The sequence below is a fragment of the Gossypium hirsutum genome, chromosome D13, assembly GCF_007990345.1.
Source record: "Gossypium hirsutum isolate 1008001.06 chromosome D13, Gossypium_hirsutum_v2.1, whole genome shotgun sequence".
Taxonomy (NCBI): Eukaryota; Viridiplantae; Streptophyta; class Magnoliopsida; order Malvales; family Malvaceae; genus Gossypium; species Gossypium hirsutum.
The window spans coordinates 27,686-55,664 of NC_053449.1; the positions used below are offsets into that span (position 1 = coordinate 27,686).

A 27,979-nucleotide genomic window follows, 5' to 3' on the forward strand; every position below is an offset into this window, starting at 1 on the left:
TCCACAGAATAGCTTATACTGTATGGGAATAGGATGGGATATTCGGTGAACGGAATAAGAACGAAAATCAAATGCAACAGCACACTTTAAAAAATCTGTACTGAATTCAAGCTAAGCCCAACAACCCCAGCCCCAACAATCTTCTGCTGAAAAACAGAAAATTCAAAAACAAAAAACATGATAAACAAACAAAAAAAAAATACCGCACAGATCCATAATTTCAACGGAACGAAACAGTGATTCTTTGAATCTGAAAACCAAAAACCCTGACAAATACCCAATGAGAATATTAGTAAAAAGAAGCATATATCTAAAACTAAAAACAGAGATACAAAGTTTAAGTATATATTCATACCTGATAACAATCTCCGATGAAGTAGGACCAACCATTTTTCACTCTCCTCAAAACCCTCCTACTTTCCCTTTTGCCTACTTTCCCTTTTGCTTTGCTTCGAGTGATGAATAAATATATGTTCAACAAAAAAACAGAGATGAGCAGGCAAAGGAAAAGGATTCATAAAGAAGAAAACAAAAAATCATAAAACCCACTGAAATATAAGTAATAAAGAATAGATCTGAAACTAAAACAAAATGAAAAGACAGACAAAGTAGAAGTGATGATTCATACCTGAAATCAGTCACCGATGAAGTAGGCCCACAAGCAGTTGCTACATAAGTTTGGCTAAAAAAATAAAAAGGAATATTGTAAAATCTTTACCAGAAGTGATAGCTTTAAAGCTTTAGGCCAATGGAAGCAAAATTCAAAGCTAATTAAAATTTTTTTCAGTGCAACAGTGAGTACTGATATTTCTTTGTTACGAAAGAAATAAAATAATAAGGATTTTTCATTAAGGCAGCAATAAACAGCAAACATCACATACATCAACTTCAAAACATCATACCAAACAACCCCCTAATCAAGCTTTATTACAAGGAATATCTCTACATGATTCAAACCACCTAATCAAGCTTTATTACATACAATATCTCTACCTGATTCAAACCACCTAATCAAGCTTTATTACATACAATATCGCTACCTGATTCAGCTCACCTAATCAAGCTTTATACATTAGGTCTAATTTTAGTTGTGCATCTATGGACATATTCCTGATTTTGCTAATGCCAACAACATTTTCATTTGTTCAATTTGGAATTGATGTTCCAAAGTTCCAGCTAGCATTCCTGAAAGCTACTTAAACTCTAATCTATCAATGAGTGGCCTTCACCAGTTTTCATCATCAAAATTATCTAAAACTTTAAACGTGGTCCACTTAACTTCCTTTGGAAGTGCTAACCTCTTTCCATTAACAATTATGAAGCCAATTGCATTCTTTCTAACTCTTACTTGAACATGGAAAACCCTGCTATCTTCTTTTTTGTTAAGACAACTTTCACTAATTCATAACCAATATGTAGAATTAAAACATCAGTAGCACAAGTCAACCAAAACTCAAACACCAAGTAAGAACAGACAGCGCCAGGACATGGAAATACCAATGATCGCACAGAGAACTCAATAAAACAGAACAAATATCACCATCAAGCCAAGAAAATACTTCCCTTCAAATGCCAACCTTAATTAATACATTTGCTATCTCATTTGCCTGAAAAAATTTGACCAGCTGACTGATCCAATTAATGAACCCAATAATTTCAAGGCATATGGCCACTTCCACGTTCATTCCTTAGAATCCATCCTCTTAAATACAATCAGCATCCCTAAAAATTCCAACAAATTCTCATCTATTACCCTTAGCAAGACCGCTAGTGAAAATAAATTAAACAAAAATAAAAACCACAACCCTTTATATAGACAGCTCTTAAGACAAACAAAAGAACCTCTATTCTCTCATTCTAACTTAGAATGTGCCACCCCACAAGTCTCCATGCATTACTTTAGGCCAATAGCAGGCTACTTGTCAAAATGCACAAGGACGACGTTTCTTCTCCAACTTATAAGGGCAGGAATATTTTCCCCTCAACATTTATATACCATGACAACATTGAAAAAGGAAAATCAAACAGCACTTGTTTAAGGTAATAATTATCAAACGATTGACCAAAGACAATCTTTAAATCCTGTAAGCTAACCCAAAACAGAAAAATCAAAAGAAAAAAAAAATTATTCAGAACCAGCATGCATCAAATCAACTAAGACAATAAATGAACAAGAAATTGGTTATGACATCATTAGAGAATATATCCAACACATCTTTTTATCAGTCTCATAAAACCATCAACCAATAAGCAAATTAAAATTATGTTAATCAGTCTCATAGAACCTATTTACTTAAAAGATTACAACTCAATTTCCCTTCATGTAAGGCTAGGTAACACAGATGAATATAATTCTATCTTTAACCAAAATCAGAGTATTTTCACCGCATGGATATATCAATAATCACACAAAACTTCCCATTCAGCAGATATACAGAGATACCATGGGTCTACCTAAAACTTCCAATCAAAATCCATTTGCAAATCATACCCAACAGAACTCAAACAATCCCAACTATTTTAAAGAAAATATACCCAACACTTACTGACTAATGCAAGCACCCAGCGGTATGAAAAAGAAAACATATACGCATACATGAATCATGACAATCTCCACCGAATATAATCATGAAACCCAAATCGACAAAAACCTTTGCAATTAGCAAATCGGTTGAAATTCTCCAATTCTTATCAATATCAACAAGCATCCCAATTAGATTATTATTATTTTTTAAAAACTAAAGTACAGACTTTTTGAGAAAACTAAGAAACAGAATGTCACAACTCACAACGAATTAAAAAGGCATTTTATTACCATCCAGAAAAACTACCAAATAAACAATACATGTGTCACAACTCCCACCGGGTTCCTAGAACCAAAATCAAGCCAACACAGATGTAGTAAACAATTTACATACGTATGCTTTTTGTTTAGGCAATTAGTATTCTGCTAAGCAACGATTTAAAAGAAATAGAAAATAACAAAAAAGCTATAATATTAAACAGAGGGGAACAAACAATCCAAAAATAAAGAACAACATATAGTATACGATAAACAAAAAAAAATGAAGAACAAGACCGACATTTATAGATCTGAAAGACGGAACGAAACAGAGATTTCTAAAGCTGAAAACCAAAAACCCTAAGAAAAACCCACTGAAATACAACTAAAAAAGCATGGAGCTGAAACTAAAAAAGAAATTGATACCTCAAACGAGTCTCCGTTTAAGCAGCGAATTTCAAAAATCACAAAAACCAGAATCGCCAGAGAAAACTTAGGGTTTCTCTCACGAAAACTCTCTTCCTACTATAGCATGTGTTTTTTTGGCCTGTGGATACCCAAAGCTAAAAAAGAATGACAGGAAAACGTTGAAAAGAGACCAAGAGTGAGAGAGAATCACCGAAGAAATGGGGAGCAATGGATTGGATAGATATATTTGAGGATTTAAATTTCGAATGATGGGAAAGAAGCTGGCCTGATCGGAGGTAAGATGCTGGAACGTGTGTGGAGGCAGCGGCAGCGGTTTGTTAGAAAGGACAATAAAGGAGGAAGAGAGAAAAATAAAATTAGTAGAAAAAAGGGGAAAAGGGAAGAGAACAAAGGGAGAACCGTGTTGCGGAAGCGACGATAATATTAATAACAATATTATCAGAAATATTTAGATAATTATTATGCCAACAATTATACTAAGAAAATTCCCAGTTAAATTGGAGGGGTCACAATGGTCCCGCTTAAAACCCAACAACTAGACAGAACTCACTTAGATATTTATAGCAATAATAACTAAATAAATATAACCAACATAAAGCTATTAAATAAAAGCAAACAAATAAGAAATAAAATACCAGAGTTTTAACGAGGTTCGGCCAATTTAGCTTACGTCCTCGGACACTACCAAATTAATATTTCCTCTAGAAATATTACAAAGGAGAAGATTTTGGGATGATACAACCAAAGGGGGAGGGGTTCTATATATAACAAACCAAACCCCCTCCCTTTCTATCTTTTCCTAATGTGGGATATTGCCAATATTCAACAAATCTCCACCTTGGCGATATTCCACATCTTCGAACATCTTCTCATAACACTAACTTCAATAGTGTCTTCAAATTTGCAACCAATCGCCTTCTTCCCTTTTGGTAGTTGTGCCAGCTTCCACATCTTGTTTTTCTCTAGAGATTGCATTTCCTCTTCCATTGCACCTAACCATCTATTATTCTCTAAACTCTGAATGGCTTCGGTGTAAGTGGATGGAATATTATCAACAACTGGAAGTGCATAAGCTACCATGTCAGTGAAACGAGCTGGTTTCTGAATTTCTCGTCTCTGCCTTCTGACTGCAATTGGCTCTGATTGCTGTTGAGGTTCTTGGGTAGAAACCTCTTCCTCATCTGACTCTGCATCTGCCAATGAAGAATCACTAGTGGTACCTTCTGCTGGAATTACCACACTCTGCTCAAACTCCACCTGCTGCGGAGTACACTCCACCTGCTGCGAAGTACTACTCACTCCTTCTGGATTTACCTTATTCAACATGGCAGATTCATGAAAGGTAACATCCCTACTGATTATCGTCTTCTTTGCCTCTAGACACCACAAACGATATCCCTTAACACCAGCATTGAAGCCCATGAATAGAGCCTTCTTTGCTCTTGGATCTAACTTTGATTCTTTCACATGATAATATGCAATAGAACCAAAAATGCGCAAGGTGTCATAATCAGTAGCAGGTTTTCCATACCATTTCTCCAAAGGAGTCTTGCCATTTATAGCAGATGATGGCAAATGATTGATGAGATGTTGAGCGTACATCACAGCCTCAGCCCAAAACTTTCTATCTAATCCAGCATTAGATAACATACATCGAACTTTCTCCACAAGCGTTCGATTCATACGCTCTGCCACCCCATTCTGTTGCGGTGTTCCACCTACGGTGAAGTGCCTTACTATGCCACAATCTTGGCATATCTTCAGGAATGGATCGCTTTTATATTCTCCACCGTTGTCTGATCGGAGAACCTTAATCTTCCTTCCTGTCTGATTTTCAACTTTAGTTTTCCACTTAAGGAAAACTTCAAGCACCTCATCTTTGTTCTTCATAGGAAACACCCAAACTCGTCTGGAAAAATCATCAATAAAGGTGACAAAATAACGTCTTCCTCCAAGTGATGGAGTCTTGGACGGTCCCCATACATCAGAATGCACATAATCCAGAATACCTTTAGTATTGTGAATCCCAGTGCCAAATTTCACCCTTCGTTGTTTTCCCAGAACACAATGCTCGCAAAATTCAAGTTTGCAAGTCTTTGTACCTTTCAATAATCCTTGCTTGGCTAGAGTTTGCAAGGATTTTTCACCAGCATGGCCCAAACGCATATGCCACAGCTGTGTTGCCTCAGCGTCCTTCTTGGTACTCGAAATTGCTGCTGCTGTTGTCCCGACCACTGTACTACCTTGGTAGTAATACAGATTGTTCTTTCTTATGCCTTTCAACATCACCAATGCTCCTGAAGTTGCTTTAAGAACTCCATCTCGTATTGTCACAACTAGGCCTTTAGATTCTAACGACCCCAAAGAGATGAGATTCTTCTTCAACTTTGGGACATATCGTACATCCCGCAAAATTCTAGTAGATCCATCATGACTCCTCAGTTTAATTGAACCTATCCCGGCTATTTTACATGTGTTATCATTACCCATGTAAACAACCCCTTCATCTAGTTTTTGAAATTCAAAGAACCATTCCCGAATGGGACACATATGATAGGAACAACCAGAATCCATGATCCACTCATCTGCATATAATGTTGAAGATGTCATACTAAGAGAAAAGTCTGACTCTGCTTCACTATTGCATTCTGCAACATTTGCATCTTGCGGAGTCTTCCCTTTTTTCTTCAATTTTGGACAATCTTTCTTCCAATGTCCTTTTTCTTTGCAAAAGGAACATTCATCTTTGGCAACAGCTCGACCTTTGGACTTTCTTCTCTTCCCATTAGACTGACTTTGCTGACGACCTCTTGTTACCAATGCTTCCACTGCTGCTTCACCTGAACCTTTCAACTTATCCTTTCGGCGTAGTTCATAGCTATACAATGCAGCAGTTACTTCATTGAAAGTTACTTCCGATTTTCCATGAAGTAGAGTAGTTTCAAGGTACTCAAACTCCTCAGGAAGCGATCCCAACAACATTAACGCCAAGTCTTCGTCTTCAAAGTCACATCCAAATTCAACAAATCAGCCACCAGCTGATTAAAATTGGTAATGTGCTCGTTCATCGTGGTACCAGGAACATAATTGAAACGAAACAGTCTTTTCTTCATATGCAACTTATTTTGACTGTTCTTCTTCAAGAATTTCTCCTCCAATGCTTTCCACAATTTACTTGCAGAAGTCTCTTTACTGAATGTATACTTCTGCTCTCTGGAAAGACATGATCGAATTGTACCACATGCCAATCGGTTGATGGTCTTCCATTCTTTATCATCAACCCCTTCTGGTTTTTCTTCCTCAATGGCAATATCTAGACCCTGTTGAAAGAGGGCATCTAGAAGCTCACTTTGCCACATGCCAAAATGACCTGTTCCATCAAAAATTTCCACTACAAATCTCGTATTTGCAGTTCCAATCCTCGGCAAAATGTACGAAGTGGAAGTTGTTGATATGGATGGTTTTTCTTCTGTCATTTTTGCCATAGCTTCTACTTAATAGCCACCAAATGCAGAATACCCACAAGCTTTAGGAAATGTTTCTGATGTGTAAGATCAGACTAAGCTGCAAACACAGAGCATACTACAAAACCTTGGCTCGGATACCAATTGTTGCGGAAGCGACGATAATATTAATAACAATATTATCAGAAATATTTAGATAATTATTATGCCAACAATTATACTAAGAAAATTCCCAGTTAAATTGGAGGGGTCACAATGGTCCCGCTTAAAACCCAACAACTAGACAGAACTCACTTAGATATTTATAGCAATAATAACTAAATAAATATAACCAACATAAAGCTATTAAATAAAAGCAAACAAATAAGAAATAAAATACCAGAGTTTTAACGAGGTTCGGCCAATTTAGCTTACGTCCTCGGACACTACCAAATTAATATTTCCTCTAGAAATATTACAAAGGAGAAGATTTTGGGATGATACAACCAAAGGGGGAGGGGTTCTATATATAACAAACCAAACCCCCTCCCTTTCTATCTTTTCCTAATGTGGGATATTGCCAATATTCAACAAACCGAACGTGAGAAAGACGAATGAAGAAAGAGTTTTTATATTATTTATTTTGAAAACGGTTTGAATTTTATTTTAATTTTGTGAAAAAATATCGGACTGGAGATTAAAATAACTAAATAAACGGTATGTACATGTATATGAATAAAACCCAAAGCAAGAGAACGAAATAATGATAAAAGGGCCCATCTGACTAACTAAATGAACGCCCAAAACTACTCCAGTACATGGGATATAAGCTCAATAACCAAGTAATCGAAAATCTAAGCGGTCTACAGCCCCAAACACTAAAACAAAAGCCCAAAAATGCCAGCCCAACTATAAATTTTAAACCCTAAACTTAAACCCAAGTCTCAAGCCCCAAACTCATACTCCCCAAACTCAAATTTCCCTGAAATAGAATATACCAAAATCGGAGTATACTTCAATAGGATATCCCCCAGTCGAGGGATATCTCTGGCAATAATAAGTACGACAGGTATCTCGGTTCAAACACGTACAAAATTTGAACCGAGTACCAAAACAACTGAACAGGGATGGGATATGATGCGAATATTCTTGGAATCGTTTGTCCCGAAACGGGATATGATGGGATATCCCTGACTAGAATAAAAATGAAAATTAACTAGAACAGGACAATAGAAAAAACTGTTCCGATGCAAGCTAAGCCCAATAACACAGGACTTATTAAAACGTTATTGTGAAATTATTTAATGTCAAATTCTCTAAAAATATTTAAAAACTCAGTATGGTTTAATTAGTGTTTTCTTATTCCCTCAACAAATATAATGTTTTTACTTGTTGAAAAAGGGAAAATCAGGAGACAATAAAAGGGAAAGAAACAAGAAAATGTTTCCATTTATTTTCTGCTAATCAGTTAGGGTTTTAGGGTAGATACTTATATAGTGTTAGAAACAATCTTGGCTATATAATCTCATAAATAGGACTGAAATATTTGTAAGAAAATGTCTTTAAATACAGAGGGAAACAAACAATAAAAAAAAGAACACATAACAAGCAATAAACTATCAAAAAGATGAGGACATCACAAGATTTAAAAAGACAAATATAAGCAATGTTTCATAAGGCTGAACACCAAAACCAATAACAAAAGCACACTGAAAAAACTAAAAAAGAAGCATAAATCTGAAAACTAAAACAGAGATGAAAACTTGTTCTAAAGATGAAAACTAAAAAAGACGTGAAAAGAAAAAGTACCCTTCAAGGATTTAGATAGACGTTGGAAGATGTTTAATGTATCATTTAATTATCAAAAGATACTATGATACCTGTAGGCCTGGTCCGACTTGAGCTTGGACGATGTTAAACTCACAACAGTGATTTAAAACCAGGCCAACAATATGATGAAAACCTGTAAAGTGAATACTCATGAATGTGTCTTTGAGTGAGCTAAGAATCAATCATAATAGTAGGATGAAAACTCAGTGCTTGAATTGATTGCAACTTGAGAGTTATTTTTTTTTCAAGAAACACTTCCTTGCGAATGTCAAATATCCGGTATACCCTTGAGTTTCAGCAGATGGCCAAGCCATGACTGTCGAAGAACTTGCATTGTCCCCCATACTTGCTTCACTTGAAGGCGGCCTCCTCTTGCGTGGAGGGCATGCAGTGGAATTCCCATCGTTGACCTTCGAGTGGTCCATTTTCCATTCACGGATTTCATACATGCGGAGCAGTATTTCAAAGGTCCATATATCTGTGCATATTACAAGCAAAGCTCATGATGCTTTAAAAGAAAAACTAGAACACAGAGTTCCATCTCGTAACATGTTTCAAGCTGAAGGAATGGCTAGCCAAGGTTGCAATAGGTCCAGAAATACGGATGCACGGTGAGAAGGAACACAGAGTTCCATCTTGTAACATGTTTCAAGCTGAAGGAATGGCTAGCCAAGGTTGCGGTAGGTCCAGAAATACGGAGTCAGCCAACCCAGAAAACTGATCGAGAAATCCCTCACCCTGAATATCTCGGACTCCCACAGTGACTAAAGTGCTTATTCCAGTCCTCTCTGTTGAAGGAGTGAAAAATAGTAAAACATCCCTTCTTTCGCGAACCAACACAGAAGAATCAAAGAAAAAAAAACAACCATCCTTGGATCTTTCTATTATCAATTACGCAAGGTTCCATAAAACCGAGATAATTTTGAGACTACGAAGCAAGACAGCAACAGAATGTCATTTTTCAAAGAATACATATACCTGAACAGACTTCTGAAATCTACCTGGAATTGAAGCTCAACCTAAGCAGTTTCTAAAATCATATTTCATAACTATCTTTGAAACCAAAATTTCATAACAATGCACTCACTAATGAAGCTAATAAAGATCTGTAAACCGAGACAATTAGAGACAATGAAGTATCACGGCAACAAAATGCAGATCTATGAAGACATCAACTCAAGATAACCCAGTATTCAAGTTTAACCTAAGCAATTACTCTATCATATTTCATCACAATGCACTTTTGCAAACAATAAATATTAAGGCTTACCTAGCTGAGGCAGCCCTCTGTTCATGGAAATCAAAGGTATACACATGTCCTGTTGGAGCCACAGCCCTCGTAAACGATGTTGTTAATGAGCCATTACCGGTCCCAGATTCAAGAACCAAACAACCCGGAGCTACTTCCAAGTACATAATCACAAAGCTAATATCCGCAATATAAAAAATCAAAGTCCTATGACTTAGAACCAAAGTCCATAACTCAGTGTCGGAGCCAATAGGTAAACGAATCCACCTCTGTTGCTGAAAATTATGGAATCAAATGGCTTGCCGATCCAATCTAAATGTTTCCATTTCCAAATCATATAAGCACCAGCACACAAACAATTCCGACTAAGTTCATCGAAGAGCTCCACTCAACTATTCTAAAGAAAATCTACCCCCGATCCTTACTGATGACTGCAAGCACCAAGCAGTGTGAAAAGAAAACCAAATATGCATTGATCCATGGACAGACTAATATGAACCACCTTAGCACCAGATAAAATACGAGACTTTTCTCTCCAAATATGACCATGGTCTTCTGGTTAAAATTGCTGTTACTTGATCCCAAAGTCCCTTACTTTCGATTCTATTAGAAAACACACAACAATGCCATACAAACTGCATTTTTCCTTTAAAAAAAGAAAATCAAACAACACTTGTATAAGGAAAGTGGCCTTAAATATATATTAACTGCAGATTAAATGAAAACAGCCAAGTGTTCAAGTAATTGGAAACAGCTATTCCCTGACCTTAAATATATATAAACTGTAGATTAGAGGATATCAACCTCATTTAACACTCAAAATTAAACCAAAAAGAGCAGCAACAGCATCTACTTTGCTTGAGCAACAGGAAATTTTTGCACTAATTGGACAACAACTAAATCTGAAATAGACGAGTTCAACCAGTACAAAACAGTAGCAACCATGAAATTTATAAAGAACAATTTTTTTTCCCTATTTAACTATCACCGAATCATCCCTGTAAAATTGATACGAATTTCAAGCATCGAAATAATAAAGGAGTTTAAAAGAAAACTCACCATTAGCAACAGTCAATTTGTATTTCTAAAAAAACATGTCATTCAGCAAATAAAACTCAATTTATTCATTAACAGCACATCATCAATATCTATCCCAGAGTTATACATTTTAACCACAGCACCCAAGCACTGTAAATTACAGCTACAACTCCTCTCAATTTATTGTTTTAAGATACTACAATTTCATTATTAAGGCCGTTTAAATTACAACAATTAATCCACTTCAGATAATGTTTTAAGACAACATAAATACTTACAGCATGGATACTTACATTTTAATCACGATACAGCAGTAGGACATCTTAATTATAACTATGACATCTTCTAATTGCAGCTTAAGACCTTAATATTTAATCAATTCCAGCCGCAGGTTATCTTAATTTCATTACAAAAGGTCATATTCGGACAGCATGCATGGAGTTTGCATGCCACATAGTTCACTCAACAACTAACAATCATCAAGACTTTTCCCTCAATTTTCATCACTTACCAGCATCAGAGTACAACCAATGATTCAAGAAATAACTTAAACTCACACCATAACCAAACAGCAGGATTTTTTTCTTTATTTACAACTATTTTTTCAAATTTCCAACATGATTTATTTGCTCCTAACCGAAAATCAACAGCAGCTAATTGACAGTTTAATCATAAAATTCAGACGACTTAATTGAAGGCACCAACTAGTTAATTCGACTTGACAATTACCTAAACGAGCAAGTGTGTGTGTAAATTTTAAGGGAAACTTACCGAATTCTTCCCCAAATTGATGTTAAGAGCACAAACTTTCTCCTCGCCTTTACCAATTTGACCGTCTCCCACCTCTCAAGCTTCTTAATATGAAGAAACAACTATTTAATATGCCAAATCCATGGCCTCTCCCTCCATGCAACTGACCTCCCTTTTTATTCCATCCATTCGGACCAGCAAAAGAAAAGAAAAGTACAGACAAAGAAAAATATATTATAGAAGAAAACATGAAGTTTTCCCCTTCCTTTCACCACCGATTTCCCTTCTCACGGTAAGGAAAAGAAATTTTAAAGAATTTCCTTCTCCCCTTTTATCCCCTTGAGTTTCGGCGTTTTTGGAGAAGATGGAGAGAAAAAAGAAAAAAAAAATGTTAAAGACATATTTAAGTCATAAACGGCCACTATAGACGTAACTAATTATATAATGGTTTATTTTTTAAATAAATCCCTTAGTTATATTTATCTTTTAATTTAATAACAATCACACTTTTACTACCTAGGCAATTCAGTCCCCGTACTTAAATTGTGCATTAAATAAACAAAATTATCTAACCAAAATTTAATTCACCTACAACGTAACTCTGTAAATATTTAATAATAATATTTACGACATCAATTTACAAAAATCAAGTATCAAAACTGAATTTTCTGTAAATATAAATTAAAACTAAACTACAAAGTAATCATCATACTATTCATATCGAGCTTATTCCGGTCCTCTCTGTTGAAGGAGTGAAAATTCGTAAAACATTCCTTCTTCCGTGAACCAACACAGAAGAATCAAAGAAAAAAAAACAACCATCCTTGGATCTTTCTATTATCAATTAGACAAACAGAAACCATATAATGGGATAAAATATGCATCATAAATGAGTTCTACGCAAGGTTCCACAAAACCGAGATAATTTTGAGACTATGACGCATGACAGCAACAGAATGTCGATCGAAGAATACATCTACCTGAACAGACTTCTGAAATCTACCTAGAATTCAAGCTCAACCTAAGCAGTTTTTAAAATCATATTTCATAGCTATCTTTGAAACCAAAATTTCATAACAATGCACTCACTAATGAAACTAATAAAGATCTGTAAACCGAGACAATTAGAGACAATGAAGTATCACAGCAACAAAATGTAGATCTATGAAGACATTAACTCAAGATAACCCAGAATTCAAGTTCAACCTAAGCAGTTACTATATCATATTTCATCACAATGCACTTTTGCAAACGATAAACATTAAGGCTTACCTAGCTGAGGCAGCCCTCTGTTAATGGAAATCAAAGGTATACACATGTCCCGTTGGAGCCACTACTGCTCTCGGATTCAAGAACCAAACAACCAGGAACTACTTCCAAGTACATAATCACAAAGCTAATATCCGCAATATAAAGAATCTAAGTCCTATGACTTAGAACCAAAGTCCATAACTCCGGTGTGAGCTAATAGGTAAACGAATCCACCTTTGTTGCTCAAAATTATGGAACCAAATGGCTTCCCGATCCAATTTGAATGTTTAAATACACCGACACGATTTTGAAGAACCAAATTCTCGCACACTTTAACAGCTTTCATAGTATCATGCCTCTCATTTACAATAATCAAATCTCCATCTCTAATGTAGCGATTGAAAGATATCTTCATTGAGGAATCCATAAGCAATATCCTTAAAATACGAAAAACACATTCAATTGAGTACACAGACGATGTTGGACTAATATGCAATTTTTGTACCAAAATTTACTCCACAAAATGAAAATATTTACCACATATCCAAAGTTCCATTAAGAATAAACTATCACCTAGAATACCAGGAAGACCAAAATTCATTAATATATATATGCATATAAATAGGAAAAGGGCATCAACATTGTCAATGGAGATACCCATTATATTTGTAGTTTCTAAATGTCACTTTCTCAATACAGGAAAATTCTCAGGACATGTATCATTCTTGTGATTTCATGCCAGGCCAGCTCCACTAAATCTCTAAACTTGTATCTACAATAATTATGCTGGAGAAGTACTCACATGCATCTCCAATTATGCACCTACCAGCCATCAAGTTGAATTTTTATCGGTACTGCCTTCTTGCTGTGCTTTAGAAGAATCTTCCTTTTCCTCCATGACCTGCTGGATACCTTCTTGAATACCTCAAACGCAATTATGAAATAAAAACACAACACGATCATGATACCCTTAAAACACAAGTATAACAAAAACAAATCACGGCCATAAACATCATGGAAAGTTGGAGAGAAATGGATGTCAATGATGTAATATCAAACTAAATGAATTTTATAAGATCCAATACAAATTTGTCATCACACAGGATTAAAAGAGAGAAAAAAACTGATCATTTCATCATCCAATTTTAAACATTTGAGAAAGGTATAGGTTTTCTATCTGGCCATGATTCTATTTTCTCAAAGCACTTGACAGGTACCACCCCATCAAAACCCTCAGTCAATATCACTTTGTTGTCTGAAATGTAAAGCTTCATGCCTTCTGCAGTCATCAAGAAAACAAGCAAAGGCAACTTAAGAACCGTAGTTTGGCAAGAACAGATCAATATATGTTCGGCCACGACTCTTAAAGAAAAGTGAGAAAGACATGACTTGCAGTTCTTGCTTCGGTTCATAGAATCATCACTGGACTGAAACTTGAAAGAAGCAAGCATGCTTACCTTCCAAAGCTTTTCTAACATCAAGATAGATCAAAACGGTAACATCTCGTCCCATACCTGAAGAGGGTAAAAGATACAAATCATCATAAGCCCTCTACAGCATTTAGATTCACTAAAACTCAATTTATGCCGATTAGTGCTTGTCATTTTCCATTATCGCTTAAAATTCACGTTATATATCAGTATCTTAGTAATCCCCTTTCATAATCTTTAGCATGAATCCTATGGTGAAATGCAGATAACAAGCATAATAACACCGGCACCACTAAGCAGTTTGACACGTATACAGAGCTAGCATATTGAAAATAAAGAGTAAAATGAAGGAGTTCGTATGTCAAAGTTCGTATGCAATCTTTTCATGCGCTTCAAACCCGACTCCAAAATTGATTCCAAATTCCTCTTATAGGTTCCATGTACGCAAACTATCATCTCAAGGAAAATCAAGAGGATTATGCAAAATAAAATGCATAAAGGAAGTCCATAAATCTAAGAGACATGATGTTCTTACATTACACTTCATCAGCTGAAAGGATTTGTTTCAATAATCTTTTAGACTCAACTGTCTGCCAACGTGACATACAATATCTTCCTTAGAAGTGCATAGACATAAATAAAAATGCTCAAAACAACATAAAGAAATTGATAAATTTTAAGAAAGATTCATCACCATGACGGTGTGGCCTTGGTTTGCACGAATCAGAAGCTCCCCATTTTCCTCAAGAAGGCTAAAACGTTGCTTATTATCTTTTCTGACAGCCTACAACCAATAAACATAAAAATCATGAAATTTCTTTTGGCTGCAAAATGAATATTTTCCTTCTCATGATTGTTTATACACCAACATTTTGGAGACCAAGAACTGGTAACAGCTCAAAGATAGCTTATAAGTAAACAACAAATAGTTTTTAAAGAAGCAATTTTCATCAAATTAAAACATTCTATCAATTCTTTTTATTTATTTATTTTATATACGATTAAATTTATTTTATTCATTAGTTTTTTTTTTTTGCTTTTTTAGGACACGAACTCTGCGACATATGGTTACTGAATTGAATTTGAATATGCGAAGTGATGGATATGAGAGCATTTGCTAATATCCCTTTAAGGTCACCAACTGTTGATGATATCAAAGTGGTAGAATTTGTAACATCATTTCTTGTCTTTGTTCACTGTTGAATCTTGAGAATCCTTTCCTATTTTGATTGAAATTTTCTATCATTCTGATTTAGTTTCATATTTATGCTGTTTATTTGATCAGTTGATTATTATTAATTCTACTTTGTGTTTGCGTTTTCCTTTCTGATTTAGTTTCATATTTATGCTGTTTATTTGATCAGTTGGTTATTATTAGGAATTTCTAAAAAGGAAGACCTAAATTTAAAAAAATACTCCGCCTATCCAATAATTAATAATATACATGTGCCATCGAAACAGTATAAGTTTCTTGGCAATTCCATCGAAAGAAGCTAAACATATGTCACAATAGCAACCAATAGAAAATAACAAATCAACAAGAAAAATGCTTAGAAATACAATGTAACAGACAGTGAACGGAAAAAAGGAAGCGAGAAAGAACAAGTGCATCTGCATGTATGTGGCATTGGGAGGAGAATGCACCATGCATCACAACAAGTAATAGCTCCAATACAACAATAGGAAGGGATATGTTATGTTAGATGGTAACGCCAAAAAGAATACCAGATCATTGGCAGAACAAAAAGATGAGCAAGACATGTAGAGGTTCCAATGTCACAACAAAATTGGAAAGGAGACCAAATTGTTATCGCACTTAACAGCAAGTTGCAAGAAGTATGGCATGTTTAGGTCACCCAACCCTGATACACGAGCACTGGAAGAACTGACACAACCATTTCAAATTAGAGGTTATTACTCCAAACAGAGTAACAGAAGACACACTTCAGCATATTGTATTTTGAGTTTTTGACACCAATAAATGTGATAAACGCAAAGAAATGCCAACAAGTAATGCCCCATGTTAATAAATTGTAGATCCACCTAAACTAGTAGAATTTATACTACAATAATAGGGAATCGGAGACATCTTGTACTTGGAAGAGGATGCAGATACATCTATATCTATTTCCAACTCCATTTATACCTGAAGGAGCCGTCTATACTGCCCGCTACCATAACTTCTGTTTCCATTTGACCCTCTAGTGTCTGGACATCAACTTGTCTGCTCCAAAGCACTATAACGTATATTTCTTAATAAATTTTCATCTGTTGCACCATATCTCCAAACCTGAAACAAATCTGAAATACTGTAAAATACAATAATGAAGACTAACTGATTATCAGTAAGAAATTTGGGAATAAAACTCTAATTTAAAGAAGGACAAATATAGCAAAAGAGATATGCGTGAGTATTACAAACAACATAAATTCATCAAATTTTGAGTCATCTCTTCCATTAATTAGTTTATTATTGTCGCCTCCAGCAGCAAAATCGAAATAATAAAACAATGATTAAGAGGAAGAGATCGATGTGGTGATTACAATTGACTCCAAGCAATTCAACTCTAGTCCATAGGTTTCCCAAAAGAGAACGAAACATTATCTCCCCCAAAAGACAGAGATTTGGGAGTTGAGTTGTAGCTTATATTTTTAGAAAAATTTAAAGAAAACCCATCACCAAAAACCCTTCTAAAACAAAATTTGATTATTGCAAGAACAGAAACCAAACGAAATTAAACTTGAAAAGAAAAATCTGCTAACCTGAAAGTGTAACGCTGTGATAAAAGAAGCAACTTTGAACGCATATGCAGAGAAAGTGTGAAGGAGATTTTAGGAAGAATTTTCTTTATTTCTATTCGGCCATGATCGGAATGGCCATTCAAAGCATTCAGCACTGAATCCCTATTACGCATTTGAGGGAACCAACCAAACAAAAGCATTGATACTCTTCCAAGAATAAAGAGGGAACCAACCAAACGTGGCCTGATTCTTTTAATCTGAAAACCGAAAACCATGACAAAAGCTAACTTAAAATATTAGTAAAACGAAGCATATATCTGAAACTATAGATAGAGACGTATAAAAAATAAAGGGGCATTGTTTTTTTATTATTATTTATTTTCAAAAGAATAAATTTTTGAAATTGTTTCTGTTTTTTAAATACCAGTAATATTGGTGTTTGCATTTATTGTTTATTGGTATTTGGGGCTATTTTAAAGTTACTGTTGGGTTCCATAGAAATTGGGTATCAGCACCGCTTATACAGCTGTCTATAACATAAAAGCAAACATAAACAAGGGGATATCCCGGGAATGGGATATACCTAAGCCGGGGTATCCTTCAAAAGGATATCCCTAGGACATCCCTTGCTGGAATAAGTACGACAGGTATTCCGGTCCAAACACTAAAAAAATCTGAACCGGATGCCAAAACAGCTGAACCGGGCACTAAAAATAACGAACCGGGACGGGTTATGATGGAAATATTCTTGGAATAGCCTATCCCGGATCAATATATGACGGGATATCCCCGGAGTAGAATAAGAATGAAAATTAACCCAGTATTACAGTGAAGATATGTTTCTAACAACTATATAAGTATCTAGCTTAAAACCCTAACTGATTAGTAGAAAATAAATGGAAATATTTTATTGTTTCCTTCCCTTTATCGTCTCCTCATAAACAGGACTCAAAGATTTGCAAGAAAATGTCCTTAAATACAGAAAACAAACAATCGAAAAAAAATAAAACACATAACAGGCGATAAACTATCAAAAAAATGACATCACAAGATTTAAAAAGACGAATATAAGCAGTGTTTCATAAGGCCGAACACCAAAACGAGTAATAAAAACACGCTGAAAAATCAAAAAAGAAGCATAAATCTGAAAACTAAAACAGGGATGAAAACCACAATACCCACAGAAATAAAAGAAGATAAGCATAGGTCTGAAACTAAAAAAGACGTGAAAAGAAAAAGTTAGTAGAAGTGAAAATCATACCTGAAATTGCAATCCGATGAAGAAGGGAATTTCAATGTCCTGCTATAGTAAAGAAAGGGAGGAAGAGAATAAATAAAAACAAAAGAAAAAGAAGGTAAAAAACAGAATAAACGGAGACAGAGTGGACACAATTTACAGGAGAAAGAAGGGTCTCTCATCAAGAATTTACATATTGATAAAATCGTAGCTTACCCCTAAGATCATGTTCGATATAATAGAGCTTCTATTAACTATCAAGTCATTACTGGAATCCTTGTCAAAAAGATCTGAGAATAGAAGGAGGTAGAGAGACGCCCATGCTGCAATTAAAGCATGGAAAGTTGAAAATCCCCTGTACAAGATAAGGCTATGTAGATCAATGTTGCAAAGAAATTTAGGAAAGTTATATTTTGAACAATTTTTTATACAAGAAAAAGGAAAAGAAGAAAAGAACATAGGACAAAATTGCAGCGATTGTTCCATTCCACTTTTTCTTTATCACTTAGTTTTCCATATCCTTTGAAACAAAAAGGGCTGATAAAACCTGTTATATCATAGACATGCAAGAATAATATCGAACATATTTAGAACTTAAATAGAGGGAGAAAGACTATCTCAAAACAATATTAAAAGGCTGTTACTTAGAATCGAGGGTTAGTGTCAGATACAATATAAGGATGCATCCAACATGGGTATACTAAACCTTTAAAAGTTTTTCCATATATTTAGATCATCATCTTTTAGAAAAAAAAAATTGAAGAGTCTAGGTAACATAGTTTAAAAAGACATAAAACTCAATACGTTGCATTAATCTCGAAAACATTTTAACTATCAAAAATACCAACAAATAGACCCAAAAAGAGAAGTGAAATTACCTTTACTATATAAAAAAGAAATTCTTATGCAGCTACTCAATTTACTTCTAAAGCTAAAGGCAACTTATGATATTTAATGATAGAATTGCATTATGTTTCCAATGCATGATTCTTTTCTTTGGAAAGTTCAAATACTCCCAATGTAAGAATATCTGAATATGAGTATCAGAAATTAGATAAATATATACATTCTGTATTCTAAAAGTGATATGTGAATTCCGTCGTACTGATGACAAATCTAATACTGCAGTTCTATGCGGTCCTAAATAGATTAACCTAAGATAAATTGGTTTAAATCTAATCTCCAGTCGGTTTCGATAATTTCCCTAAATAGTCCACAAACTTTGGCAACTTAGAACAAACCTAATAAACTACTCCAACTTGGGCATGGACAGCAAATGTAAATATGGATAACTTTGACCCAAAATTCAAAGATACAGGTCCAAAAGTGGAACCATACCAGGGTCTTTTAGTCGTCAGTGTGGAGCTGTCTTATCCTAAGTTTCCCAAACTCTTTTATGCTTCATTTGAGGTTAGAATCTCGGGAAGGCAAGTCTTTCATGAGCGTCAGCACAATTTAGTTGCATCATTGTTGGTGCCAAACCATTTTTTTCTCAACCAACCTATTCTCACTCTCTGTTTTAAGGTACAAGCCATTCTCTTTTTCCTAATTGCCAATTTCAAAGCCGATTCCTAAATTCTGGATAAAAATAAATGGTAGAAACTGGCCGAATATGATTCTAAGCAATTTTATACAACCATAACTATTACCATTCCCAGAAAAGAAAAGCTACCTATGGAGCTAATCTATCAACAAGATTTAGGAAAAAATTTGAAGTAACACGAACTAGATAAGGCTGAGGATGGTTTACCGAGTGCCAAGATTAGAGTGTATTGAATTTATAAAAGATGGAAATGAAAAAGAAGATTAATAAAAGCCATTGAATTTGACCGAAATCTACGAAGATGAAAGAGCTGAAAAAAATTCCAATCCACCAAAAATGTCATTGATGAAAGCAAAAGCATATTGGACTACTTACTAGTTTGCAGGTGATGATGCCCCCAAAAGAATGATGCTAGCCAATAAAATTCTTCAGTTGAAAAGGAGGGCAAATTCGCCATACTGCTGGTAGAGAAAGACAGGGTAAGACGAAATTGAATCAAAGACATGTCCAAACCTATCTGTCAGAAAACAACAGTTGCAAAGTCCTGTTCAAAACAAATAATTACCATAGGGTATATATAAGAACATCATACTTGTAACCCAACCAAGTAAATTGAACAACGGTTTAGCAACAAGCATAAGAAATGGATGAGAAAATGGAAATTAAAAAGAAATATCCAACTATGTCCTTAATATTTTTCCATAAAAGAGATTAAAACGGTAACAGAGACTTTGAAAAGAAAAAGAAAGGCAGGCAACACACAATGCAAATTGCTAGCAGACAGAGACGGCCTTACCTTTACAAACAAATCCAAAGGTAAAACATGCTCACAAGCCACAGGAACTAAACAGAAACCCGAAAACCATGACCATTATAACAGCCCAAAAAAACAGGACAACTATCACAAGTCGCAAAAAACCAATGGGCACATAGGCCCAATGAAAATTAAATTCGATCCAAAGAAAATTTACTTTAATTTTGACAATTTAGAAAACAACAATCAAATAAAACAAACACATCAATGTTACTGCAAACAAAACCATGAGATTGTAGAGAGATACCTTGGGTTGATATGAATGGCCGACGTCCACAAAAGAGAAACCTTCGTTCTGTACATAATTAACAATACCAAAGTGAAAGATGAGTAATTTGGATTTTTTGAAAAATAAATCAGTATTACGATTCAAATATGAAACTTTGAAAGAAAACTCTCATCGTAAGATAAAAAAGGCAAATATACTGCGTTCTTCATAAGAAAGAAAACAACACCTAGTAACATCTTCTAATTAAAACACAATAAACACTTGTAACTACTTTGTAATATAAAACAACATTTTCGGTTAAATTGCATCCCCAATTCCATCCAGGCCATGCATTTAGATATTACCCGAATATTTCAATCAAAATCCAATTCCAAATCATATAAGCACCAGCACGCAAACAGTTCCAACTAAGTTCATCGATGACCTCCACTCAACTATTTTAAAGAAAACCTACCCCGATCCTTACGGATGAGTGAAAGAACCTAACAGTGTGAAAAGAAAACCAAAGACAAAAATGCACCACCTCAGCACCAGATAAAATGCAAGAATTTTCACTCCAAATATGACCATGTTCTTCTAGTTAAAATTGATGTTAATTGATCCCAAAGTCTCTTACTTGCTATTTTATTTGAAAACACACAACAACGCCATGCAAACTGTATTTTTCCTTTAAAAAAGAAAATCAAACAACACTTGTATAAGGAAAGTGGCCTTAAATATATATTAACTGTAGATTAAATGAAAACAGCCAAGTGTTCAAGTAATTGGAAACAGCTATTCCTTGACCTTAAATATATATAAACTGTAGATTAAAGATATCAACCTCATATAACACTCAAGATTAAACTTACCAGTAAAGAGAGAGTAGGCTTCCCCTAACATACCTATATCTTGACAGTTCAAAAAATTAGAGCATAACTTTTTCACATTGTCCTAATCAAATTTCCACATCAACGATTAATAATTCGGAAAATTTTGAATTAAATCCAAGACACCACACGAAGGTTATTCAAAGAATCAAATTCATGCAAACTAATACGATATAAACCGAAGTCATTAACCAACGGCTTAAAAAGGAAAGTGGGCTCAATTTGTTAGTTTCTATCTCACAAACACAAACACTCTAACTAAAAACAGGGCAAGAAAGATACCAACTAAAAACAGTTATATATGGACAGGAAGAGTATTACATATCCCAAGGACAGATCGATTAAACTAATTATTGTAGAGTTTCACAGGCAATTATTTAATTAAAGTCATTCATATGCGCCGATTTACTGATGGTTGACTTAACAATTGGGATACTGGTTTCACAGTACTTATAATCCAGCCAATCAGAGATTTTTCTTTTGCAGCACATCAGACTAGAAAGCAGTTTTTTATACACGAGACCATTAGGCTATCTGGACTGTCACATTAGAAAGAAAGGCAGGCGAAAAAGTTTAAAGCATTATCTTAAGTGAGATAAAAGGGAAAGGAAAGAAAGACTTTACTTTGGTCAGACCAAAGACTACAAACCTGAATCAACAACACCCCAAACCCACACAATTTAACACAGCACACTCCAAAACAGACAATGGCAAAGATTCAAATGATCGACCCGTAATTCCAAACCAAAAGTTGTGTAAAAACGATAATGGCAAAGATTCAAATGAGAAGAATCTTTAGGAGAAGAGAAATAAGGAGTCGAACTGTGAAACAAAGGCAAAAATTCTTACCCGGGAGTCGATCTGAGCCAAAACCCAACAAACGAAGATAGAAAGAAACGGTGGAGTTTTATTGCCGGAATTGAGGTTATTCATAAATCCTATAACAAAGGAGAGAGAAGCTTCATTTCTTAGTGGCTGGCTTCCTTATTTTCTTCCCCTCATTCAGATGGTCCATTTGGTTTGTTGGATTAAAGTCATCAATGGCCAAGAGTTGGCTTGTTGGATTTATTATAAAAAAGCCCATTTCAATTAAAAAGAAACCTCATCCTCAAATCTTTTTTAATAATTTACAAGGCTAATAAATTTTTGGTATATATTTTGGTCTCTGAAATCACTATCCGATGTAGTCCAAAACCCAGTAATCCAAAACTTAAGAGATCCAAAGCCCAAAACACTGAAACAAAAGCCCAAAAACACCAGCCCAACCCTAAACCAAGCCCAAGCCTCAAGCCCCAAGCTTCAAACCCCTAGACCCCAAGCCGGGATATCCCAAAAGTGGGATATCCCAAGCCGGGATATCCCCAGAATGGGATATCCCTCGCTGGAATAACTACGTCAGGTAACCCGGTCCAAACACGTTAAAAATCTGAACCGGTCACCAAAACTGCTGAACCGGCCACAAAAAATACTGAACCAGGACGGGATATGATGGAGATAATCTTGGAACAGCCTATCTGGGTACGGGATATGAGGGGGATATCCTACGATTAGAATAAGAATGAAAATAAATTCAGGGCTCATTAAAGAAACCAATTTTATAATAAGTACGAACAATCCCAACTATTTTAAAGAAAATATACCCAATCCTTACCGATGAATGCAACCACCTAGCAGTATGAAAAAGAAAACATATATGCATACACGAATCATGACAATCTCCACCGTATACGATCATGAAACCCAAATCGACAAAAACCTTTGCAATTAGCAAATCGGTTGAAATTCTCCAATTCTTCAATTACTATCAATATTAACAAGCACCCCAATTAGATTATTATTTTTTAAAAAACTAAAGTACAGATTTTTTAAGAAAACTAAGAAACAGAATGTCACAACTCACTACGAATTAAAAAGACATGTTATTACCATCCAGAAAAAACCACCAAATAAACTCTACAGATGCAGTAAACAATGTACATACGGATGCTTTTTGTCTAGGCAATTAGTATTCTGCTAAGCAAAGATTTAAAAGAAATAGACAATAACACAAAAGCTATAATATTAAACAGAGGGAAATAAACAATCCAAAAATAAAGAACAACATATAATAGACGATAAACAAACAAAAAAGAAGAACAAGACCCACATCTATAGATTTGAAAGACGGAACGAAACAGCAATATCTAAAGCTGAAAACCAAAAACCCTAAGAAAAACCCACTGAAATACAAGTAAAGAAGCATGGATCTGAAACTAAAACAGAGATTGATACCTAAAATGAGTCTCTTACAATCTATACAACATTTCATCTACCTGGTAGAAATAGAAGAATGCAATACAATCAGAAAAAGAAGAAAACCATTTAATGTAGAAAATTGGATGTGGAAATTCTAATAGCATGCGTTCAGCGTAAACTGGACTAAAAACTAATTTCATAATAGTAGGTTTCTAAAGTTACAAAAATCTCTTCTATTTAACCCAGTGTAGAGGAGGGCGGTTAATTTCTTAACCCTTTTCTAACAAGAATTTCCATATTTAATTTTAAATTTATCATTATTAAAGACTTAAAGTCCCGTAAAGGTAGCAATTGAGCTAAGGGGAATCTTCTCAAGTAGAAAAGTTAATCAATCTTCCTATTAACAACTTTCAAGTCTAGTTCAATCCAAATTGCATTCAGTGATTAGACATTTTTGTATTATAATTAAAAAACCATGCAAGATCAACTTAATAACAAGCATGCAGAAATAAATGAACATAGGCTTTACTATTTTTTACGCTCTGGGCCATCCTATCTCCATAAGTGGCAACTCAAAATTCAATACAATTTAGAACATAGTAATGAGCATCAACCAAGACATTGCAACCTTCAATGTCAAGGTGTATGCCTAGCAATTGCACCTTAGAGCCAAATTATAAAAGCACCCTAGACCCTTTAGGGAAAAGTACATTCGATCACACATGCACACCTGGTGCATCTAGATACACTTTAATGTAAGGCGATAGGTGCAAAACAAAAACCCAACTACTTCAAGTTCTATTAGGTTTCTTTTTTTTTTTTGAATTAATGTGCATAATATTTGAATATCCAACAACAGGCAAGAACAACATGGGATCATAAGGAAATTGTGCAGCTTGGTTTATTAATGAAAAAAAACATTACACGTTTTGTAGATAAGCTGGATCACAATTTAGAGTTTATTATCATAACTATATTTATTAACCTTGGTATATAAATGGATAGACAAATATATCTTTTGCCTTACTGCACTTAGGCAAGCTCTTTTTTTTTAATTTCTTGCCCCTGCACCTCAGGAAATAAAAGAATTTTAGCACCTAGAATGCGCCTTGTGCCCTTGACCATACAAGTTCTACCTATCAGTCATAATATTTTCTGGTACTTTGTTGTTATTAGAGGAAACTTCCTTGCACCTTCTTAAGAAATAAGAAGACATGTTTAACAAAATTTCTAGACAAAATTTCATGTTCTAGCGGATATTAGAATAGCATATTAAACAAAAACATATTAAGCTCCAAACTTCTTGATTGTACTCCATTCAAAGCTAGAGACAACTCCCAGCTAGATATCCAACAATATTTGAAAGAAATACTAATCATACAACGCAAGTATGCTTACTTGGATTTTGTCTATACTTCACTACTTTTTTTTCTGTACATTGAAATTTTACTAGTTAAAAAAAGTTCAAGTTTCATTCAATCAAACATTAGCAAACAGGATAGAGAGGATTACCGAGTCTATGGCAATAGAAAACCAGATTTTTCCGCCTCCTACCAGTCCTACAAACAATCAAAAGCAACAATAAAAAAAATACCCAACAAAAACCATAAATGAATTTACTCAACAAACAATCAAAAGCTTATGTTGATCTTTCAAACTTGAAAAGGATTTCCAATCTAACACTGATTTGTTCAATAATTTAAAGAGTTTTTTTTATATACTTGGAGAGTCATATAACATATCTATGTCCAGGTGTATATTACACATGGATCTTGAATACAAGTTCTTAAAAATAAAAAAGGAAATTGGGAGCAACATAAGTAACATGGAGCTAAAAAGTTAAAACATACCCAATAACACTCGCAATACTATTTTAGGCATTTTGACCTCTTGCATTTGCATCCACTTTTGTGCTTGGCTGATGGTGTGTTCATCTTGTCAAACACTTACGAAATTACACAAATTTAAAGGGAAAAAAGTGTAGGATTATAGAATTTATAATTACAGTAACATTAGGGGAATCATTAGTTGGGTTAACAATAGGTGGACAAATGCGAGAGGGTTAAGCAATTCAATTTGAAGTCGAATATCAAGAACAATATCCTCATAATCTGGCTTGTTCAAACAGTTATCACATGCACAATAATCCTTGCAGTAAATCCCTGCTGCAAAGCACTCACAATAACTGCCAATCACAACAAACAACAAAACTCAACAGATGTTCTAAACATCTTCACTATTTTTGAGCACCCTCTGAACATTCAGGGTATGATGTTCCAAACATCTTCTAAATACATGAAGAAAACTTAAAAGAAAATGAAACATACCGATCTCGAGTATATGCTTAAACCAAGTCCGAGTAACATATTACTCAAGTGAAATGTTCTGTCTCGCATGTGAACTTACAGTTTCAAACATCTGGATCTTCTACAGTTGCAGTGTTTACAGGCTTCAGTCTCATCTGGGAATGTTTCTCTATTCCTGAATTCAATAAATCCCACAGCTAAGAAAGTAATGTGAAACTTGCGTCTCCCCTTTTGAGCTATCTTGGGATTTGGGTAGTTGGTCAACCCTGTCAGCAAATTGTTCATAAGGGATTCTGAGCTGGTGAAAACATTACACTTTCTGAGAATCCTCCATATTTTCTAGTAAACAAAGTCCATGGTGATCGCTATCAACATGATCACCAACTCTCCTAGCTGATGAGATCAAGGGATCATGGTTTAATGGTCGAACTCCATGGTGATCATTATCAACATGATCACCGACTCTCCCAGCTGGTAAGATCAAGGGATCATGGTTTAATGGTAGAATCTGAGATGGGAGCTGAATTAACATGGCCTGATTTCCACCAAGGGAAGAGGGTCGAGAATCTAAACCTTGACACACACGTTCCATAAAGTCATCAGATTCAACATGTTCCCAGATGTTAGATAAAAATTCCATCTTATCCAACCTTCCATCATCGGAAATCTCAACTCTGCCATCATTTGTATTATTATTAGTTTTTCCAGTGGTCACTTCTGAGGCATTAAAACAAGCACCATGTAGTTCATCACGTTGAGCCCAGTATTCACCATGTTTGATCAGAGAATCGTCTTGGTTACGACCATTTGAACTTGACCCACCAATTTCATCTCTATCTGTGTCTGAATCATTGAAGGTTAAGGGAGAATATAAGTTTATAAAAGAAGAATTTGGGGAAAGTTGTCGACGTTCAAGTGTCTCGAAGTTGTCATCACGGTTCAATATTGTAAGACTTGGAGGAGAAACAGGATATGCCCTAGACGAACCCAAACTATTAGCTCTGCGAAGCTAATGTTACCCGAAAAGAAGCTAAAGCCAGAGAGGCAGCGAGAAGGAGAGTGATGCACTGCTGTGGTGGCTCTGCCAGAGCTGCTACCACTTCTCGAGACATCTATATCTACACCATTGGAAGATATGCATGGCAGTGGCATTTCATAATCAGATGCCGATTCAGCTTTAACCTTTCTGGAACATTCTCTTTTCACTTGATCCGACTCAGATTCCCGTTCTCTCCTATTCTGGTTGGTGAAATTAGAGCCGTAGTCTTTATTATGGTGATCAACAACAACCACCTGAAGAAGCGAACTTCTTTTTCAAGGAAGAGGAAGAAGAGAGAGGGGAAAATATGAGACAAGAGAATGGAAAAAGACCTGACGGTCAAAGTGGAAGTCAGCAGATCCAGAAGGCGCTCCCAGGCGAGAGGATTGGAAAACTCTATTCTTTCCAATAGATCCTCCCTTCCTCTCACAACTCGACGAGGAAGCTCCTCCCCTGCAAGAACCCTTGCCCCCCACCGGATCCCATCAGTTCTAACCTAAACACACACAATAATAAGCCTAAATTACGTCATTGCTTGAAAAATGCATGCATATTCTTTACAAAATACAAGCAGAGTAGAACTTTGATATACTACCTACTTACCGATGTATTCAGATTTCAGATCAGATCTGGACCATGGATTGGTTGTGCTTGTGTCTTGAAAGAGTTTTAAATAAACTTAACAGATCTTTCAAAAAAAAAATACCCATTAATGAATAATATTTTATTGAGCTGAAGAGATTGTTATTAAATATTTAATAAT

General features: G+C 35.0%; 1 protein-coding gene across 23 annotated transcripts; it reads right to left on the reverse strand.

Annotated features, from left to right (window-relative positions):
* LOC107935520 (uncharacterized) lies at positions 1-27,945 on the reverse strand. 23 transcript variants are annotated; one of them, XR_005923356.1, is made up of 20 exons: positions 27,820-27,945; positions 27,549-27,712; positions 25,722-27,470; positions 25,384-25,430; positions 20,786-20,833; positions 20,100-20,268; positions 18,398-18,536; positions 18,206-18,247; positions 16,349-16,503; positions 14,897-14,986; positions 14,738-14,792; positions 14,230-14,286; positions 13,575-14,051; positions 12,794-13,209; positions 11,543-11,859; positions 9,755-10,379; positions 8,535-9,272; positions 629-682; positions 356-449; positions 1-266 (listed from the first exon to the last, which is right to left on the reverse strand). XR_005923356.1 is itself a non-coding variant. In XM_041109802.1 (12 exons), the coding sequence occupies exons 1-8, from the start codon at positions 25,771-25,773 to the stop codon at positions 16,456-16,458; spliced, it is 711 nt and encodes a 236-aa protein (XP_040965736.1). In that variant the 5' UTR covers positions 25,774-27,788; the 3' UTR covers positions 13,369-13,696; positions 14,230-14,286; positions 14,738-14,792; positions 14,897-14,986; positions 15,928-16,455. The 23 variants fall into 23 exon arrangements, 8 of the variants coding, with proteins under 8 accessions (XP_040965736.1, XP_040965735.1, XP_040965740.1 ...); XR_005923350.1 differs by lacking the exon at positions 27,820-27,945 and having other exon boundaries at positions 25,722-26,056; positions 26,199-27,470; positions 27,549-27,783; XR_005923353.1 differs by having other exon boundaries at positions 25,722-27,712; positions 27,820-27,938.
* Between the last annotated feature and the right edge of the window lie 34 nt (positions 27,946-27,979).

Coding starts and splice junctions, on each gene's coding strand:
- LOC107935520 (XM_041109802.1), bottom strand. CDS start 25,773: ATGCAAATGCAAGAGGTCAAAATGCCTAAAATAGTATTGCGAGTGTTA. Junction 25,431..25,721: donor AGTATTGCGAGTGTTATTGG/GTATGTTTTAAC, acceptor GATTGTTTGTAG/GACTGGTAGGAGGCGGAAAA. Junction 20,834..25,383: donor TTTCTATTGCCATAGACTCG/GTAATCCTCTCT, acceptor AATTATGTACAG/AACGAAGGTTTCTCTTTTGT.